The sequence below is a fragment of the Cnephaeus nilssonii genome (assembly GCF_951640355.1).
Source record: "Cnephaeus nilssonii genome assembly, chromosome: 7".
Lineage (NCBI taxonomy): Eukaryota > Metazoa > Chordata > Mammalia > Chiroptera > Vespertilionidae > Cnephaeus > Cnephaeus nilssonii.
Genome location: NC_137078.1, coordinates 63,172,781 through 63,193,404, shown reverse-complemented (window position 1 = coordinate 63,193,404; position 20,624 = coordinate 63,172,781). Strand labels below are relative to the sequence as shown.

Here is a 20,624-nt window from a genome sequence, read left to right as displayed (position 1 = left end):
GATGCTGGCCTCAATCAGAAAATTATATCAAATGCTTAATTAGCGAGAACCCATACAGCTGTACAGAGGAATGAACTTCCACTGAAATAAATGCCTTGTAGAATTAGAACTCTTAGGATTTTATTGTACTTTGCCACCTAAATTACCATTTAGGAGCTTGAGTTCAAATTGGTTCTGTAAACAAGATATACACAGCTGTATTACTATGAGAAAAATTAGCTTATATTGAAAACTTTTCTGCAGATACTAACAAAATTTAAAGGGTACATAGATCTTGATCTGGCAACTAAGCTTCTAGAAATTTATTCAGCCTTAGCTGGTTTGGCTCAGTGGATAGAGCATCGGCCTGTGGACTGAAGGGTCCAGGGTTCGATTCCGGTCACAGGCACATGCCCGGGTTTTGGACTCGATCCCCAGTAGGGGGGCGTGCAGGAGGCAGCTGATCAATGATTCTCTCTCATCATTTATGTCTCTCTCTCTCTCTTTCTCTCTGTAATCAATAAAAAATATATATTAGAAATTTATTCAGAGACATATTAGCAGTGTACAAAAAAGGTCAATTTCGCATAGAAAAACAAGAACCTAACCATCAATTAAAAACTAATCAATTATGCAAATCTGTACTACCGAACGTGCTAGGTACCTATTGCCAAGAATAGATGTTTATGTGCGGCTGAGGGAAGTCCCCAGTGAAAGGACAGAAATTAAAGATACTATATCTATATATAATGACCCTGTTGTTTTTCAAAATTGATAGGTTTCTATATACTAGTAGGAAAGACTAAAAAGTTAGACTAGTTAAGAGTTAATTCTAATTTTAAGGTGAGATTTTTACTTTATACCTTCTGTATTTTTAGTTGACTGGATGTGAATTGCCTTCATAATTAGTATCTGCACATACTCTGGCCCCACATGCTAAATATTCTTTAAATATTTCTCACTCCTTACCTTTATGCCTCCCATGCTAAAGTCACTTCTTTCTGGAACATCTTCCCCCAAATGTCATCTACCCCAAACCCTACCAGGCTATTTGAAGGCGCTCGCTTCCAAGAAATCAGTACCAATGCTCACATTTTAGAGAATCATTTCTCATTTGTCTAAACACCTATTACCCGTGAGGTCTTTTACAGGCATTTATCATCAATTACAGTTTGTATCTTAAGAAAAGTTAGCTATCCATGTCAGGTTTTAAGTGTTTCTAACACATTAGGTAATAGGCTTCTCATGAGAAGAAACCAAGATTTATTCATCTTTGTGCCCCTTACAATCCTCAACATAACAGATGCTTAGCCAATGTATACTGAATTAATGGGACATTTTTTGCCATTCAATGTGTATGCTGCTAATAATTCAGAAAAAGACAAAATGATTCACCACTTTATTTTCAAAACTTTACTTATATAGAATCTTCAGAATGTTTCTCTTTAATTTTTACCATAAAATCCCACTTTTTAAAGTCAGATATTTTATATGTCACACAGTTAAGTATTGGGAGGAGAGTTCAATCATTTTGAGAAAAAGTTTTTATAATCGTATAAATATTCATATTCACAATATTCTTTAATATTAATAGACAACATGGCATCATATTTAAACGTACAAAATAGCTTAAGTTGTATTTTGTTACACAACATTCCAAGATTCAAACTACTAAAAGAAATCCATAAACACTGATAATATTTTGGGAAAACAGCAATAGTCTTATCAATAATCATAGTAAACTTATACATAATACACAATTTACATGTCAAATCCACAGATTTAAAGATATATGACTAATCTACTTAAATCATGCTAGAATCTACATACTACTTTACCATCCATAGGTTGAAACAAATATTCTTTTGTACCCTATGAAAGAGGAACATAAACTATGAAATCGTATTTTACATCCTTCTTAATTCCTAAGAGACTACTTTAGGAATTCTCAAAGATAGCAAAATCAGGCATTTTCCCCTAAAATTAAAGTCCTTATGAATAAATTCATAAGTAATATTCAAAGAAAATAAAAACAAGATGTCATAAGTTAATTAATTAGGGGGAGACCATATGTGTTCTCTGTCTTGTTCCAGAAAGGATTTAAGATGACTTAAAAGAGCCGGATGCCTGGCCGGTGTGGCTCAGTGGTTGAGTGTGGACCCCTGCACCAAAGGCTCACTGGTCTGACTGCCTGTCAGGACACATGCCTGGGTTGCAGGCTTGATCCCCATTAGGAGGTTTGCAGGAGACAGCTGGTTCATGTTTCTCTCTAATCAATGTTTCTATCTCTCTCCTTCTCCCTCCCTCTCTAAAATCAATAAAAACATATTTAAAAAACCTTGGAAAACAGCAGAAAGCACAAATTACAGGTTAAATGAAAACAAAAACACTCAGAGAAAACAGTTTGGGGAAACAGCACACATAAAACCACTTAAGGAAAGGTCAGGAATTAAATATATTACATTATTCTCTATAGTGATTTTCTGGAAATATTGCAAAATCTGGTATTAATTTACAAGAAAATTATTAAACTACTGAAGACCTGGAGATACAGATCAAATGTGTTAAATGCATATGAACCCTGATGAAGCAGATGCTGATAAAAATGTATGTGCTTTTTCCTTTGTGCTTAAGTGACGTTTTCCTAACTGCCATGATGTGTGTGATTCTAGATTTAGTCTCTAGCTATTGGTAGAGGAAAAGCATAAAACAAAAACAAAACAAAACAAAAAACACAAAATGTGGGTATCCTGACTTCATTTTTACTGAGAAATCCATCAACTGGATATCTGCTGATGACTTGAGGACAGGGAGCTAGCTACCTTTCAGGTATTCAAATGTCGTATGGCTTTTATTTAGGTACAGGACAAAGCATCAATCCTAGGACACCTAGACTAGATCAGCTCCTCAGGTCCTCTAGCTCAGCTTGTTAGGACACAGCGTAAAACAGGAAGCAGGTAAACTGAAGAGCAGAAGACCTGCTCAGGTTGGTATGTTGAGGCCATACTTTCCTCTGTTGCCCAGAGAACTGCAGAGGTTATCTGACCCTGCTTGCAGGGTGCACATCACAGACCCCACCACTCCTGTGGGGGAGGCAAGTTAGAGAGAGAAGGCTGGGGCAGCATTAATCAGCTCCTGGGAAATATGAATGTGTCTGTTCATCTCTATTCTTCAGGTCCTGCTTTCAACAAATGATAGAATGAATGACCTTGTACCTAAATGCTGACAGGTCAGAAGTAGAGGAGTGGGGATGAAGAAAGGGCTTGAGGGAAATGAAGGGAAACTATAGATTATAAATTCATTTTATGCAAATGCAATGATAATGTACTAAAGACCAGGTGCACGAATTCATGCACCAGTGGGGTCCCTTGGCCTGGCCTGTGGGATGGGGCCGAAACTGGCTCTCTGACATCCCCCAAGGGGTCCCCGATTGTGAGAGGGCACAGGCCAGGCCAAGGGACCCACCGCTGCACAATTGGGGCCAGCGAGGGACGCAGGAGGTTGGCCACCTGGGGAGGGACTGTGGGAGGGCTCCAGGGCATGTCCGGCCCGTCTTGCTCAGTCCTGGTCTCTCTCAGGCTGGACCCCAGCAAGCTAACCTACCGGTTGGAGCGTCTGCCCCCAGTGGTCAGTATACGTCATAGCGAGTGGTTGAGCATCCTTAGCATATCATTAGCATATTACGCTTTGATTGGTTGAATGGACAACCAGAGGACGGGACACTTAGCATATTAGGCTATTATATAGGATTAATTTTTAATGGAAGAGGTCCAAGAAGATAAAAGTGTCTAAGGCCCTGTGATAGTCATAAGGTAGTTCTGAATATGGGGCCAATGGACCAACACTAGAGTAATGGAGAGGGAAGGAGAGTCTGATCTCATTCCACTGATTTTTCTTTTTTTGAACGTTACTTTGGGATTAGATTTTTCAAGAGAGCTAAATCTAACACTGGTGAAGTAATAGTGTCAATTTCTACAAGCCAAGCTAGAAGAAGAAAATTAAGTTCATTTGAAGAGACTTGGATGTTTTCAAGTCATATCTCCAATACTGTACATATTATAAGAGGCAGATTTCCCTTTAAGACCCTACCTCCTGAACTTCCTGTACTACACTGCCATTCAGTTCTAAATTTCTTGTTTCTCCAAGGACCTGCCTGCTTCAACTACCCTCACAGCCCAAGGTTGGCAGTGACAGAAATGTGGGTACCTCCAGCTACAAAAATGTTTTAAGAATATGCTAAGAAAAGAAAAGGAAGCAGGGAGAATGAATGAGGGAGGAGGGGAGGAAATATCACAACTTTTAATGTTCTAAAATTACACTATCCAAAAATAAAAAGAAATGGGGAAGGATGTGGTTTCTAGATAGGATATTTTCTTTTGTTTTTAAAAAATACTTAATTAAAAAAATTGTGCTCTCAAAGCTCTAAATGCTGAGGATTACCACCTTTGCATTCCTCACAGTATGGCTTAGTAAATATAGTTAACCACTGGCATGCAGAAGACCCAGATTGGAGAACAGAGCTTCTAACAATTTCCACACTTTTCCATCACCCAAATTTATCAACATAAATTTGGGGACTGTCGATCACAAAAGCTAACTAATACCATTTTCTAAGATCTGTTCCCCATGTACAATGAGGAAAATATGTCAAAAGGAAGAGTACAAAGAAATGAATTACTACCTTTTACAGAATCGCAGATTTTTCTGCACTTGGAAATAAATACTAAATCATAAAATTCAGACCCTTGAATTCTAGATGAAGAACCTGAGGTCCAGACAGGTTATGTGATTTTATCAGTCACACAGCAAAGCTGATAAAAGAATTAGGGTAAGAACTCTTAAGTTTCCTGATTTTTGGTCTAGAGCTTACACCCCCAGTCCCCAAAGTAATTGCTTTATATGTTATGTTTCATTGTTGATTCTAAATGCATATAGAGAAATAGAAAATACTACCAGTTTTCTTTAAAAACATTTGCTAATTTTGGAACTATACCATCTCAAAATATCAAGTTCCAGGTGAGTAGTCCAACAATTAGAATGAAGTGTATGATTTCAGACTTGGAAGGATGTCAGGAAGATAACTCAGACCTAAGATACACAGGAATTTAGGCCTAAAGAAGTTAGTAAGCTTATCCCCCAAAATTACAAGGTTGAATCAAGACCCAGGTCATCTAAAACTGGCTCACTGCTCCTTCCAGTATTGCCTTATTCTTCCTTGGCTACTGATTATAACCAAAAAGGTAAAAATACAGGATCATACCCAGATTAGATATAATAAACCTGTTATTAATAAGAATGTTGGAGAATGGATATAAATTTGATGGTTAATAGAAATAAACTACAATTAGGATAAATTAGGCAGCATGATTGTTAGGTGTTTTTTTTTAAATGTACTTAAATGTAAATCACAATTTTGAGTTTTATTTTTGAAAATGATGCAAGATCTTTCAGTGTCTCAGGCTCATGCATCTGAAAAGAAATCCTAATTATCTGCAATTCTCTAGAGCAGGGGTTGGAAGGTAATGGCCAGCAATGTTTTTTGTGAGGCGTATGAGCTAAGAATGGCTTTACATTTTTAAGGGTTGTAAAACAATATAAAGAATGTCTGACAGAGACAGTATGTGTCCAGCAAAGCCTAAGTTATTGTCTAACTGCCCCTTTACATAAAAAGTTTGCTGACTTCTGTTCTACATTCAAAAAGTATATGAAATTGGGTTACATATGTAATATGTCCTTTTTTGTTTTTAAAAAAGTAAATCTCTGATTTATTTAAGCTTTATTGTAATTTGCCTCTTTCTACTAACATCAGGTAATAGAAAAAGAATCTACTTTGAGGGTTATGATTATCTGTGTTGCAGTTAAGTGAGGTTTTATCACATATACACTAATGTGTGGATATATAGTTGAAGCTAATTATTTTATATATCTGAAATCCATACAAAATGTTTCAGAGAGTTGAGAAAATGGCATATCCTGTAGTATTGTGGTTATAAAAAAAATGGAAGCAAATAGCTATAATTAAAAAACTGGTAATTTGATTCTCTCCTTTGGGCCTCTTCCCTATTTTTAAGATTTTCTCCTTAGGCCTCCCCCTGGCCTCACAGCATGTTGTTAGATTTATTAAATCAGTAATTTTCAACCACGTTAATTACCTCTGGGGCCACCCATCCATATCTCATTTGCAACCATACACAAACCTCACCAAAACACATGGAAATGATGAAAGTTCTCCTAATGAGACATGAGTTCCCAAAAATGGAATGACTAGTTCAGGGAGAAATAAAAATTAGAGACACATTCTGCTTATCAACCTGAATACAACAGTAAAGCAGACAGCCCTTCAGTCTGCTGCTCTGCTTGCTGGCCACCGCTCACAGGACAGGAGCAATGTGGCAAACCCATTTACACAAACTCTGGTACTCACTACATAAAAACAAGTCCCTATCCCTTTCTGTCACATGATTTATGTGGCAAAGTTCAGATTTTGTGAACTAGAGAAAAATATCAAAGCTGTGTCACTGTTAACTAAATTACAATCATTCAAGGTTGTAAATGACAATAGGATCTACTATGTCAAGATTAAAATGTCTTACTTTAAAATCACTACATTAACAATTCCTTTGGACCTACAATACAGTTGTCTTCACCCACTCCATTCTCCTGCTTGCTTTTATAACTGGAAAGGAATAAATCTTCTATTTGAGTCAAGAATTCTTCAGTGATGAAGCGATTTGTCACTTTGCTCAGAGTTTTCCTCAGACACTCCAGAAGCTAGTTGAAAAAGAAGTTTTACATTTAAACACACAAAAAGTACAAGGTTTATATTATTATCTTATTTAATGATAAATCTCACATTTTCTAATGCTCAAATGATAAACATTTTTCTTACATATGGCTGAACATAAACTTGTGCATAGTAACCGTGCAGCTGGAGTATAGAAAGCCACTGTTGACTGCTTAGGTTAGTTCCTTTATGATTTATACTAGAGGCCCGGTGCATGAAATTCGTGCATGGGTGTGTGTGTGTGTGTGTGTGTGTGTGTGTGTCCCTCGGCCCAGCCTGCACCCTCTCCAATCTGGGACATCCCTCTCACAATCCAGGACGGGTGGCTCCCAACCACTCACCTGCCTGCCTGCCTGATTGCCACTAACCATTTCTGCCTGCCAGCCTGATCACCCCCTAACCACTCCCCTGCCAGCCTGATCGACGCCTAACTGCTCCCCTGCCGGCCCAATTGCCCCTAACTGCCCTCCCCTGCCAACCTGGTCGCCCTCAACTGCACTCCCCTGCAGACCTGGTCACCCCTAACTGCCCTCCCCTGCTGGCCCGGTCACCCCTAACTTCCCTCCCTTGCCAGCCTGGTCGCCTCTAACTGCCCTCCCCTGCCGGCCTGATTGACCCTAACTGCCCTACCCTGCCGGCCTGGGTCTTCCCCAACTGTCCTCCCCTGCAGGCCTGGTCACCCCCAACTGCCCTCCTCTGCCGGCCCGGTCACCCCTAACTGCCCTCCCCTGCCAGTCATCTTGTGTCCACATGGGGGCGGCCATCTTGTGTGTTGGAGTGATGGTCAATTTGCATATTACCTCTTTATTATATAGGATAAGGAAACAAACTTGATATTGTATGTGCATATGTGATGCTTTCTACTTTGGACAAATTTGTGACTGTGCTCCTTTTTTTTTTAATCCTCATCTGAGGATATGTTTTTATTGGTATTTAAAGAGGTAGTGAGAAAGAGAAACATTGATTTAAGAGAGAAACATCAACCAGCTGCCTCCGACATGTGCTCCAAGAGGAGACTGAACCCGCAACCTAGGTATATGCCCTAACCAGGAATAGAACCTGCAACCTCTTGGTGCACAGGATGATGCTACAACCAACTGAGAGCCACCCATCCAGGGCCTGTGCTCCTTTTTTTTAGTAGCTACATTACAAAACAAAATATCCAGCCTGGCCCATGTGGCTCAGTAGGTTGAGCGCTGCCCCATGCACCCGGAGGCTGCCGGCTTGATTCCCAGTCTGAGCACATGCCCAGATTGCGGGCTTGGTCCCCAGAAGGGGACCTACAGGAGACAGCCGATGGGTCAAAATTTCTCTCTCTCTTTCTCCCTCTCTCTGAAATCAATAAAAATAATTTTTTTTAAACTCGGATAAGATAAAAAAAAAAAACCTATGTAAATACAAACACAGGACTCTATCATTTCAAAATTAGGATGCTACAGTCTATTTCCTGGGAAAGGTGCATATTAATCTTAAAACACAGATAAAGGGGTTATAATAGAAGGGGGTAAAATATTATAAAAGAAACAGCATGTTTACATTTTCTATTTCCAAACTGCTACCAAAAAAAAGAGAGAAATGTTGCCAGTCTACTGGTCTTAATTCATTACACTCATAAACAAAACTAGAAGTGAAATAAAAGAATTCAGGACTCTTATAACCTACCAGAAAGTTAAGTAAGATGACCATTTAAATTTGTTAGATTTATAATACCATTCTTTAAAATGATCAATTGTTAAAGCTAAATGGAAACATGGTGTTTTTGAATTTAATAAAATGAGAAAAATGTTCTCTATTGTGTACAATAATATGCTAAGAAATTTATCAGCTAACACTGACAAATTTATTCTAAAATAGTATTATTTCTATATGCAAGTGTGGGCAACAAAACATATTACTAATTATCTCCTAGAAATTAATTTTAAAAAGAAAAAAAGCAATAAAAGAAACAGAAAATGTATCCACAAAGCATTAAGCATCCTGGGAAAACACATTGAGATAAATAGCTTTAGAATCCTCGAACAAAGGAACCAATTAAAATGAAGGCAGCTTACTTTCTGCAAACAAGTCAGGTCAGAATCCCGGCGAAAAATTTTATCCATAGGGACACTGCTGTTGTAAAAAACAGGAAAACAGACTGATGAAACACATACTATAAACTAATCAGTTCTGCAATAAACTATCCCTGATGCCATACATCACAATTTTACATTTAACTTGGGTTTTCTCTAAAACATAATTTAATGAGAAATGCTGCAGATATGCAACCATCTCAAACCACAGCACGTACCTATGGGAGAGCCTGTATTTTTCTATTATCCATCTTGTCTTTTCAAACACTAATCCCCACTGAGGTTCTTCTAACATCTGCTGTACTTCGAATTTATAAGGTACACCTAGAAAAGCATAAAGAAGCACATTTTAATCAACTATTTATTAAAACTCCAATCTCCTTTTCCCTATTTATATATTTATTTATTTATATTTTATTTTATCTTTTCTGATAGCACATTGGACTTCTTCCAATCTCCTTTTAATTACTTAAAATCCCTTCACTGTTTTCACAACCATAGCTTTGCAGACCAGCTGAACAGCACTTTAACATAGTAAGCCATCATTAAATATTTATTGCCTTGCTGAACTTAGTTCACCAAGCATATTAATGCCAAGCAATTAATAATAATAATAAAGAAAAGTAAAGTGCTATTTGCATGACAATTCTATGCAAGGAACTCTGAGAGGTAAAATGATCACATAATTTATTACCTAAAACAAGAGACTTTTTGAGTGAAAGGGGGCATTACTAATAATTGAGCCAGAATGACAATAGGCTTAAACTGAGCCTGATCTAAGCAAACCAAGACATATACCATTCTAGTGATTTTTTTAAATACCGGTTATATTAAGGTTTACAACAATGTTATAAGGTAGGTACCATTATTCCTATTTAACAGATAAGAAAACTGAGGCTGAGACAGGTTAAACAATCTGTTCAGACTAGTCAAGTGGAAGAAGTTGGATTTTAAACCTTATCATGTTTGCCCGATTTCTTTTTTTGTGTGTGTGTGTGTTTAAATATATTTTTATTGATTTCAGAGAGGAAGGGAAAGGGAGAGAAAGACAGAAACATCAATGATGCGAAAAAAATCATTGATTGGCTGCCTCCTGCCCACCCCACACTGGGGATCAAGCCTGCAATCTGGGCATGTGCCCAGACCGGGAATCGAACCATGACCTACTGGCTCACAAGTGGACACTCAACCCTCAACCACTGAGCAACACCAGCTGGGCTTTTTTTTTTTTTATGAGGACACTGAGCCACAGAGAGGTTAATAACATTTTCATGGACATATATAACCAGTAAGAGGTGGAGCCAGAACTTGAGCCCAGGCATTCTGTCTCGAGCTTATGTTCTTAACCTTCCCATTATACTGCCTCTCAAATGGGTTTCTGACATCATAAGGCTTTTCAAGTAAATAAAAGCCAGCAAATCAGAAGCCAGAAATAAGAAAAAAAATATATGACTATACTTCCCCAATTTTTTTTTTCATGTGTATGGAAGGAGGGAACAGCGGACCTGATGATAATCGATCTTTTTTTCATTCCTCAATTCTCCTCCATTACATTTCTCACCTCCAAAAATTTAAGAAGAGTGATTCCTTTAAGCAAACTCCCTTTGGTGATCATCATTCACTTGATATGCAATGATTAGCTACTAAGCGCAGACAATGGCTGTAATTATAACTACTAAGACCCTAGTATTTGCTAAGCACTTTACACACATTATTGACAACTTTTACAACTCCCTATAAGCAAGGTAATAATTTTTTCTCACTTTATGGATGTGGCAAAGAAGAATGAAAGTGGTAAAGTAATCTAACCAAAGTAAAATAACCAATAAATGCCAGAGGGATCTGAATCCAGGTGAAAAGTTCCTACTCCTAATGAAAGTCGAAAATGAGTATAAGAGAGATAATAAATGCATTTTCAGTCTGTGCTGATGTAAAATGGTAAGTACGCACATGTATATGTACATGCACATGCACACACACGCACATTAAATACAGCTAAGAATATTTTTCTAAGACAAAAAAATGGCACTAAAACCAGTAAAAAATTTCCTTTTGAATCCACTAAAAATCAGAAGAAAACTAATCACTAAGTAAATTTCCTGCCTATTAGAAGTACAAAAAATGCTTAACCAGTAGAGACATTTAAAAAATAAAATTTGGATATATGCAAGAGAGAGAGAAATAGAGATAGACAGAGAGAGGGGGAAAGAAGAAAGAAAGAGCCAGTAAAAGTACCAAAATATAAGGTATCCCATGGCTTCTAGAGATTCTTAATTCTTGAACCAGAAGATTGCCAAGAGGAGCAAAGTAAAGGACTTAAGATTAAAACCTAATAAGCAGTGTTAATAATGGCCAAGTCATTTAAGAAGCAGTTCTGCCCAATATAACTTTCCACTAACACTGAATACTTGTGCACTGTCTTATGTGAACATCCAGTACTGTTCCCTCTAATCCTTTCAAGTGATTCTCTCTCCCATCTAGTGTAGTTTCTTCACATGCTTAAGCTAGTCCATATCTTGGTAAGTACTAAATTTGTACCTTCTACAATCTCTGGAGTTGGCTCTATGTGACCTTCTGATCTCTGGCCTCTGTCCTGTAAATTTAGCTGCCTTAGTCTCACCTCCATCACCTCAACTCAGAGTCAGCCTAGCTCTGGGTGGGTTTCTCCTCCTTGTGCCATGCCTGGAAATTCTTCCAAGTTAGTAAGTTTGGTTAATTTGGAGATCACTATTTTGTCCAGTTTTGGGCATTTAATTCTCATTAATTTAAATAGTCCTATGTGGCTAGTAGGTACTGTATTGAGCAGCATCAGAGCAGAGATTGTGAGATTAAGAAGTTACCTAAATTGAGAACAAATTAACTGTGATTCCTTCTTTTTAACGTTTTATACAATTATACTGGCTGAAGAATGATGTATATATGTGCTATGTGCATTTTGAACTGAAGTTAATGTCAATACTATTCATTCTACAAATATCTACAGAGTGGGGGGTCATTTCCTAGGTACAAGACAACCAATTAAATGCTACCAGAGATACACAAACAAAGAAGACAGTTCCTGCTCTTTGGGGCTCACAGTTTAGTGAGACATGCTAAACAGATAAATTACCATTTACCAAGACAAAGTGACCATGAAGACAGGAAACAGGTGTAGCAGACGCACAAAGAACAGAGCAACTAATAGTAAATGACTGGAGATAGTGCTGGGAAGTCTTTATCAAACAGAAGGCATAATACCATTAAAAATAAAGAGAAATTAATTTCATAAACATTCACTTGGCACCTACTTAATGCCAGCTTATGCTAGAAACTGAGAATAGAAAAATGAGGATAATATAGTATCTACCTTCAAGGAGCTCATGAGCTAATGGGGAGGAGTACAATGTGCAGTGACAGTATCTAGAGAAGACAGTACACTAGAGTGGTAGTTAGAATAAAGAAGACAGAATAAATATCCTAGAGATGTCCATTGTTTCCTCTGATCACTTCCCTTCCATCCACACTTCCTTTCCCTAGTCTGCTACACTAATTCCCGGCCAGTTAATTGGACCACAAGTGGAAATAAATCTCAAAAGAGCCAATTCATATGATGGGCTAAACCAACCAAATTCTTTCTTGTAGTAGAATGGAAGCAAAGAAATAAAAAAGGTAGGCACTGTTAAGCCTAAACTAAGGTCTTAGAGAGCTGGTAGGTAGGGTGGTCATTTTACTTTTTCTTTTTTTCATTTGTAAGCCATCGCAGAGAAAGCCAGTCTGCATGAATTGTGCTTATTGCAGAGCCTCCAGTATCTAACACACACACTGCTTGACCATAACTCTTCCCAAGTTGTAATCATTTTGCCCAAGGACCACAGTAAGACAGTGGAGACTGGAATCTAGATGGATATCATAAAAGGGAAAAGGGCGATTGCACTATGTGGCATGCAAATAGTGATTCCCCTGTTGAGGGAACAAACTTTTCCGCCAACTAGTTTCACATAATTGAAAATTCTTTGATTTGTAGAATTCCAAGAAGTAAAGATAGAAACAGGGTGAAGTTGTTTTTATTGAAAACTTACGATAAGAGCCATCTGGGCTAATTTCATCACTTATAACCAGGCAGGTAATCTGGGAATATGGTAAAGGATTGTTTCGATTATAGGGACTAACAATCATTCCAATGAATTTGGCACCACCTCTGGAGAAGTAACTCTACAATGAAAGGTAAAGTACAATTAGTTTGAACTACATACATTTAAGTCAGTATTTATCCATACCAACATTTTAAACAAAAGGGGGTGTTAAAAATTCACATCCAAAGAGCAACTAAATGAAATGTCTTCTACAGTCATTCCACACTAAAGTTTTCAGGCCAAATGTGTTCAACCCAACCTTAATAAAAATCTGTATTTGCCATGAATATATTTACTAATTATATTCACAACCCATTAGCTATAATCTTTCTCAATACGGTAATAATTTACAAACAGCTGCCTATAGCAAAAGCATAAAATTGCAAAATAAAATAAAACTTTGTATTTCTCAGAGATGCAAAATATATATCATGTTTCTGATTATTTCAATTATTCCCAGTCCCTGTTCTAATTGTTCCCATCAATTTTTAAAGGCTCTGGAGGCAGAGCCACGTCTCACAGAGCAAATGCAGGAAGTCAGTCAGTTTGGAGACCCCGAATCCATTTCTTTTCAATGTACTAGTAAAACAAAATCTGCCAGTGGAAGCAGGTGGCAGAAGCCAAAGGAAAAATAAAGGTACTTTGTAATCTAAGCCACAGAAGGCGAGGGGAGGTGGGGCATTCTTCACACAAGACCCTCACCCCAATTCAGCAGGACTCCACCATGGTTACCAGCTGGGAGTGACAGAGGGACAAAGAGAGCAACCGCCCAGAGGCACAGGTGCAATGACAGGACCCCTGTCCCCTGGGGGTGGAGGAGGGGAAGGGTGAAGCCCATCAGAGCAAACGGCCACAGGGTGAAGGGCTATTTACCCAGATGTCACAGGTAAAGGAGACACAGGATGAGGGCACCTGAGGGTTCCAATTTTAACTCTGCCCTTTTACGGCCAGGTGCCCTCGAGGAAGTCACTCACCCTCTCTGTGCTGCAGTAGCCTCACCTGTACAATGGGCCACAGCTGCTCCTCACAGAGGAGTGTGGGGTGATTGTGTGTGTGTGTGCCCCACTTGCCCTGAGGGCTTCCCACTCACTAGTTAGCACCCCCGCCTCACCACCCTTCCCTCCCCCAGCCTTCCAGGGACCGCACAGGCCCCTCTGGACCTCTTGCATGGACCCTAGATGGGACACTGCTCTCCTCTCTCCTTCTCAATACCAGTTGTCACAGTCCCAGCAGAAAGAAAAAAAGATGGCACGCACAAACGATTTTCTGGAAGTACTTTGGCAAAGGGACTGTTGACAGGTGGGAGAGCAGGGCCAGACAGCCAACCAGGGAGATGGCACCCCAGAAACAGAGGCCATCCAAGGTCTCAAGGGGGTGGGGCCACATGATCAGCCAGAAGTAGGCACTTGATCAGGAGGGGGGGGAGGGGCACATGATTAGCCAGAAGTTGATCCAATTAAATCAAAGTGACCCAATTAAATCAAATTTAGTTAATTGGATCAAAGTTAGTTGACTAGTACACTGCTCTAAGGAAAAAAACACACAAAATTTTAAGGCTCTGGGAATAATTATCACTGTTACTTTGATGGCTTGTCTATATTAAACAAAATAGCTCATTTTCCAAAATTTTAAATAAACATGTATTACTCTTGTAATCAGAAAAAAATGCAAGTTATTTAAAAACTGCAGATGTAAAGTACATCAGAAACGCAATAGTTTGCTAGGAACCTTAAAAGTACATTTATGTAATAGAAAGCAATGAGGGGGAGAATGTGCAATCATTTGCAGAATGCATACACATAAGACACATAAACACACCTGGTATTTGGCTTGAGTATCAATATCTCGTAGGGAAGGATTGGGATCAAAGGCAGGATGAGAATGGTACCATCCAATAACACTGTAGCCTCTGACAGCCAAGGCTTCCGAGGCCTGTGTTTGTGAGACAGGGTCCATCTCACACTGCAGTCCTGTACTCAGACTGTTACATGGTTCTGCTGCACAGACCTAAAAAGGATTAAACCTTGTATGATTACACTGGAATTCTGTTAATTCTATAACCTTAATGTTTTAGTTCTTTCACACATAGACACAGAAACTTTTTTAAGCCAAGCCTTTTATTTGATTACAATCACAGGCAGCCTTTAACTTGCAAATGAATTATACTCCAAAAGTGTGATTGTATGCTAGGAACTCAGAATCCACTTTCTATTAAACAAGGTCATAATAATTGTTAATTTTCCAAGTCAGCCCATGTAATACCTGTACCAACATACTCTTTCAGTGACCCCTATTATTTATGATAGTAATTTCAACAGAATGATGAATACCAAGTTTCATCTATAAGGTTACACATGCTTCCTGGCGTCGTAGGGATTATAGCTTTTTATTGGTGAAGAAACCAAGGCCTGGCAGAGTGTTCCCTCTTTCTCAGTGGTAAAGGAAAACAAACAGGTACTCAATAGATGGATGTTAAGTCACTTTTGGGAATACATAACTTTCTACATTTGTATGTTCTCATTCACATCATACATGAAGTCACTGAAATCTATAAAAATATTTGGTATGGCAGTAGGACAAAATCTTTTAAAGTCTTTAAAATTGAGAACTTACTTCGACTATCTTATCAATTTCTGAGTATCTTCCTCCTAAGAGACCAATCACTTCTGCCATAGACACATGAGCATGCTGAAAGAAATATAAGACAGACTTAACCCAAACAAACCACCAGACAAAAACGTCAGAATAAAACTCACTTATGCGTTTCTAATATAAAGTAGTATGCTATAGGAACTAGATGCTGGGCTCAGAGCACAGAGACTTAAGATTGCAGACCTATCTGCACTGTTGTTTGCAAAGCTTTGAACCAAACATTCAAACACTCCATAATGTTACTTTTTCACTTACAAAATAAAGATACCATTTGCTCTCCCTATTTAGGAAAGACATAAGGATACAAAGTAAAAAGTTACTCTAGAACCTCCTACAGGAAAAGACCATAAACAAACACACAACTATGGAGTCTCAGTAGTTTAGTACAAAGAAACTCCAAATTATGAATATTGTTTTGTTGTAGTTATCTAGAAGGCAGCAGACAAAGGACACTAGGAAATGAAAACAGGGTTAATGATGATAAACAGTCTGCAAAAACTCACATTAATTTATTTTCTCTAAAATATGGAAACATGCAATTGTTTGGCTTTTCTCCAAAAGAAAAGACTTATTTTTAGATTCCTTGTAAAAGAGGATAGTTAAGATCCAAAATACAGGTCTTCCATACTCTCTCTTATGCCTGCAATAAAAATACACAAGAATATAAATCAGAATAACTAAGTAAACACAATAGATTATCCTTACCAAATCCATTATTAAAAGTGCTTCTGAAGCCACTTTCACCTGAAATGGCTCCTGAAATATAAAAAAAACACAACAACAACAAAAATGGGGGAGTATAAAAATGGGGGAGCATAAAAATTGTTCTCTCTCACTGGAATGTCCACCCTCTTTTCCTTTACCTATTCACCTATCATACCAAGGTCTCACTACCAATCAAAGCTCAGTGAGAACCAAACTTCAAAAACAATTTACCATTTAAAACCCTCTCATTTTCCATCTGTAGTATTCATCTAACCCTTAATACACCCAGCCTTGCCCACTATTATATATATATATACACATATGTATATATATATATATGCCTTGCACACACTGAAGAAGTATTTCATGTCTGACAGGAGGGCATTATGTATGGTTATTCAGTGATGCATAAGTAGTACCTGCTTTTCTTCACTGAAAAAATTACAAGGTATCAGCTGGAAGGGATCAAATGAGCTGAAAAAGAAGAAAAATATTTATTTCTAATATAATCTCAACAAGATTAGGAAAATAACATTTATTTACAAATTTGAAAATGTGTATCAAAAATTGAAACCTGTCTAAGAGAGAAAAATATTAAACAAGGAAATTTTCTTAAAATGTTCCATACAACCCTTCTGAAAGCAGCACTGCTCTTTTGGACTTGATTTTTAAAGAGGCGGGGGGCGGAGGGAATGACAGGACTTGTGGGAGAAAGTAATTCTGTTATCTTAATTTCTTTAAATATCCAAAGAAGAGAAGAGAACATTAAAAATGGCCAGATATGTGTCCTACACTGAAAGCAGATTTCAAAAAGTTCAATGAAGATTTAACCAATTTCCTGACATGAGACCTGAAAGAAATGTCAACAAAGATGGAAGTTTCTCAAAAACATTTCTGTCCGTATAATAACATGGTCAGCATAAAGTAGGGGCTCAATAAATGTTTGTTGAATGAATAAATGATAAACAGTTCTGCTAAAGAAATGAATGTATACAGAAAGTTCTATAATAAACTGATATTTTAAAATGAAAATGTGCAAAAAAAAAGATGGGAAGAGGGGCACCTAAGCAAGTCCAGATACACAGGCACGTGCTAATAAATCTAAGAGAAATGTTAGAAAGGCTTTGGCCAGTCAAGAATTGAGATCTGAGAAATATATTAAGAATGAAAAGATTCTGCCCTAGCCAGTTTGGCTTAGTGGATAGAGCGTTGGCCAGCGGACTGAAGGATCCCGGGTTCGATTCCGGTCAAGGGCACATGCCTGGGTTGCGGGCTCGATCCCCAGTGGGGGCATGCAGGAGGCAGTTGATCAATGGTTCTCTCTCATCATTGATGTTTCTATTCTCTCTCCCTCTCCCCCTTTCCTCTTTCAAATCAATAAAAATATATTTTTAAAAAAAGAATGAAAAGGTTTTCTATGTTCAGATAAACAAACAAACAAAGAATATGTTCGTGTTAATACAACTGAAAGAGTGGAACTATTTAGTTCCTATTCTACCTGAGACTATTAGCTCCAGGAGAACACATACTGTACCTTGTTTGTTGAATACTGTATTCCAAGGGCCTAGAACAGTGCCTGACATATTGTAGGCATTCAAAAAACATTCATTGAAAAAGAACGATTTTCAAATTAGAAAATGCTTTATCAACATGAATAAAAATAAACTAAAAGCCAAGATAGATGAGAAAATAGCAAGAACGCATATGCATCCCAGAGCACTGAAGAACCATGATGTGAAATCACTGTCCATGTTTTCTGAGGAGCTGCAGAGAATGGGAAAATTATTGGAAGCCTTGGAATAGGCAATTATTCGTCTTGTTTCAAAACACAAAATAAGCAGAATTTAGAAACAGATGAATCAGATGTTGAATATTAGAAAAATTCTAGAAAAGATTTTTAAATAGCTGATTAGTGAGCCTTTAGCAAGTAAAGAGGTGACTACTAAGAATAATTATAGGTTCATGAAAATAGAAGTTGTGATAAGTAGACCTAAATTTCATTTTTGATAGGAAGGATCTGCTAAACTAGTAGACTCAAAATGACTATATTTCATCTAAATGTAAGCAAAACATCTGCTATCATTACTTTTCTGCATAGATGAAGAAATATGTTTAACCCAGGGAAACATTTTAATCAGTGATCAATAGTGGAAAAAGCAGGCTTACTGACATGTTGATGATTCAAAACTACAGAAGCTATTATAAGAAAAACTAGTGGCCCAGTGCACAAAATTCATGCACGGGTGGTGGTGTCCCTCAGCCCAGCCTGCACCTTCTCCAATCTGGGACCCCTCGGGGGATATTCGACTGCCCGATCCCTGTGGAACATCCCTCTCACAATCTGGGATGGCTGGCTCCTAAACGCTCACCTGCCTGCCTGCCTGATTCCCCTTAACCACTCTGCCTGCCAGCCCCAACTGCCTCCCCTGCCAGCCTGCTCGCCCCCAACTGCCCCCCCTGACAGCCTGCTGGCCCCCAACTGCCCCCCACTGCCGGCCTGCTTGCCCCCAACTGCCCTCCCCTCCTGGCCTGATCACCCCTAATCACCTCTGCCTCAGCCCCACCACCATGGCTTTGTCCAGAAGGACGTCGGAAAGGTCTCCTGGTCTAATTAGCATATTATTAGCATATTACCCTTTTATCAGTATAGATGGATCTGCCCAAGCCGGTTTGGCTTAGTAGGTAGAGCGTAGGCCTGCGGACTGAAGGGTCCCTAGTTCAATTCTGGTCCAGGGAAAATACCTGGGTTGCAGGCTCCATCCTGGCCCTGGTTGGGGCACCAGGACCATATGCAAGAGGCAACCAATCAATGTGTCTCTCTCACATCAATGTTTCTCTCTCTCTGTCTCTCCCGCTCCCTTCCACTCTCTCTAAAAATCAACGGAAAAACATCCTTGGGTGAGGATTAACAACAAAAAAGTGGATCTGGATTTACTAGTAAAAAGATCCTGACAAACTGGAACAATTACTTGATAATCATAATAAATAGCAGTCTCACATTTAGATTGTCCGGATTACTAGATGAAAAGTCCTAGCTTATGGATGACTATATTTCTTACAGTTTATCTCACTATAGTCATATGGATGACTATATTTCTTCAGTTTATAACTTGATATATACTGTAGTGTAATGGTCAGGAGTATGGATGCTTAGGCCTTAATGCCTGAGTTTATATCATAGCCCCATCAGTAACAAGTTACTCCAAACTCTTTGTGCTTCTCAGTTTCCTTAGCTATAAAATGGGAATGATAATATTAACTACTGCATAGAGTCAGTATGAGGATTAAATGAGTTAATGACATAAAGTGCTTAAAACATAGCTAACAGTGTTAGCTATTACAGTTATTTTATAAATGAGGACCTAAGGCTTATAAAGGCTTTAAGTAATTTACCCAGAGACATAACAACTGGTAAGTATCAGGCTCTTTCCTTCAAAAATGACCTAATGGCATTCTTGGATGTTGTGGGGGTTTTTTTGTTGTTTTTTGGCTTTTTTTTGGTAATTCTCACCAGAGGACTTTTCCATTGATTTTTACAGAGAGTGAAAGTTAGGGAGGGAGGAGAGGAGAAATGGAGAGAGGGAGAGAGAAGAAGAGACACATCGACTGGTTGTCTTCCACATGCACCCCAAGGACTGAGGAGTGAACCTGCAACCCAAGTATGTGGCCTTGTGTCCTTGACAAACATTTGAACCCATGACCCTTTGGTGCACAGGCCAGTGGTCTAACCTGTCACCAATGAGCCACACTGGCCAGGGCTTGAATGTCTTGTTTTAAAAGGGACACTAACAAAACTATAGTCCATTAAACGGGGTTTCTGCACAAAGTGAGGGGTCTAGAAAATCAATGCATGGAACTCACCTGGTGACCCTTAATGTTACAAGTTACAAATTTTAAGATTATAAATGAACAAAAACCACATTGCTAACAATCAAAAGAGAGAACCAGTCACTTCATGAGGTTACCAATTCATAATGTCTGAGTTAAATGACCATCTGTTATAAACAAGTCCCCTTTTCAAGTTACATTCACTGAACCTGAACAAATTTAAAACTTGTGCTCCAGGTCTCCCAAATTGATAAGCAGTGAAATAAAAAATTTCAAAATTTTTACATGTATTTTTTGACTTAATGTGAACAATATAATGCAACTATTTCAAATATTTTTTTCTGTGCATTTTCTAATCATTTATGATAAGTTAAAGAATCACATTTATACACCTTTTTGTTGGTCTTTGCACTTTTGAAGATTTAATAGGTTTGCATTTTTCCTCTTCTCTTCTTCTTGCCAACTCCTCAGCAGAGAGATGCTAAAATATAAAAC

At 38.3% G+C, this 20,624-nt stretch overlaps 1 protein-coding gene across 2 annotated transcripts in view; it reads right to left on the bottom strand.

Moving 5' to 3' along the window:
• Positions 1-1,183: 1,183 nt before the first annotated feature.
• MYSM1 (Myb like, SWIRM and MPN domains 1) overlaps positions 1,184-20,624 on the bottom strand; it is a 46,691-nt gene continuing 27,250 nt past the window's right edge. Inside the window, exons 12-20 of one of the 2 annotated variants that reach the window (XM_079776820.1) lie at positions 20,522-20,610; positions 16,721-16,775; positions 16,302-16,352; positions 15,558-15,632; positions 14,763-14,951; positions 12,891-13,023; positions 9,051-9,156; positions 8,815-8,869; positions 1,184-6,750 (exon numbers count right to left, since the gene is read on the bottom strand). In XM_079776820.1, the coding sequence (XP_079632946.1) occupies positions 6,583-6,750; positions 8,815-8,869; positions 9,051-9,156; positions 12,891-13,023; positions 14,763-14,951; positions 15,558-15,632; positions 16,302-16,352; positions 16,721-16,775; positions 20,522-20,610 (921 nt within the window). In that variant the 3' untranslated portion in view covers positions 1,184-6,582. Of the gene's footprint in view, positions 6,751-8,814; positions 8,873-9,050; positions 9,157-12,890; positions 13,024-14,762; positions 14,952-15,557; positions 15,633-16,301; positions 16,353-16,720; positions 16,776-20,521; positions 20,611-20,624 lie in introns of both variants that reach the window. The other variant, XM_079776821.1, reaches the window with a different exon arrangement.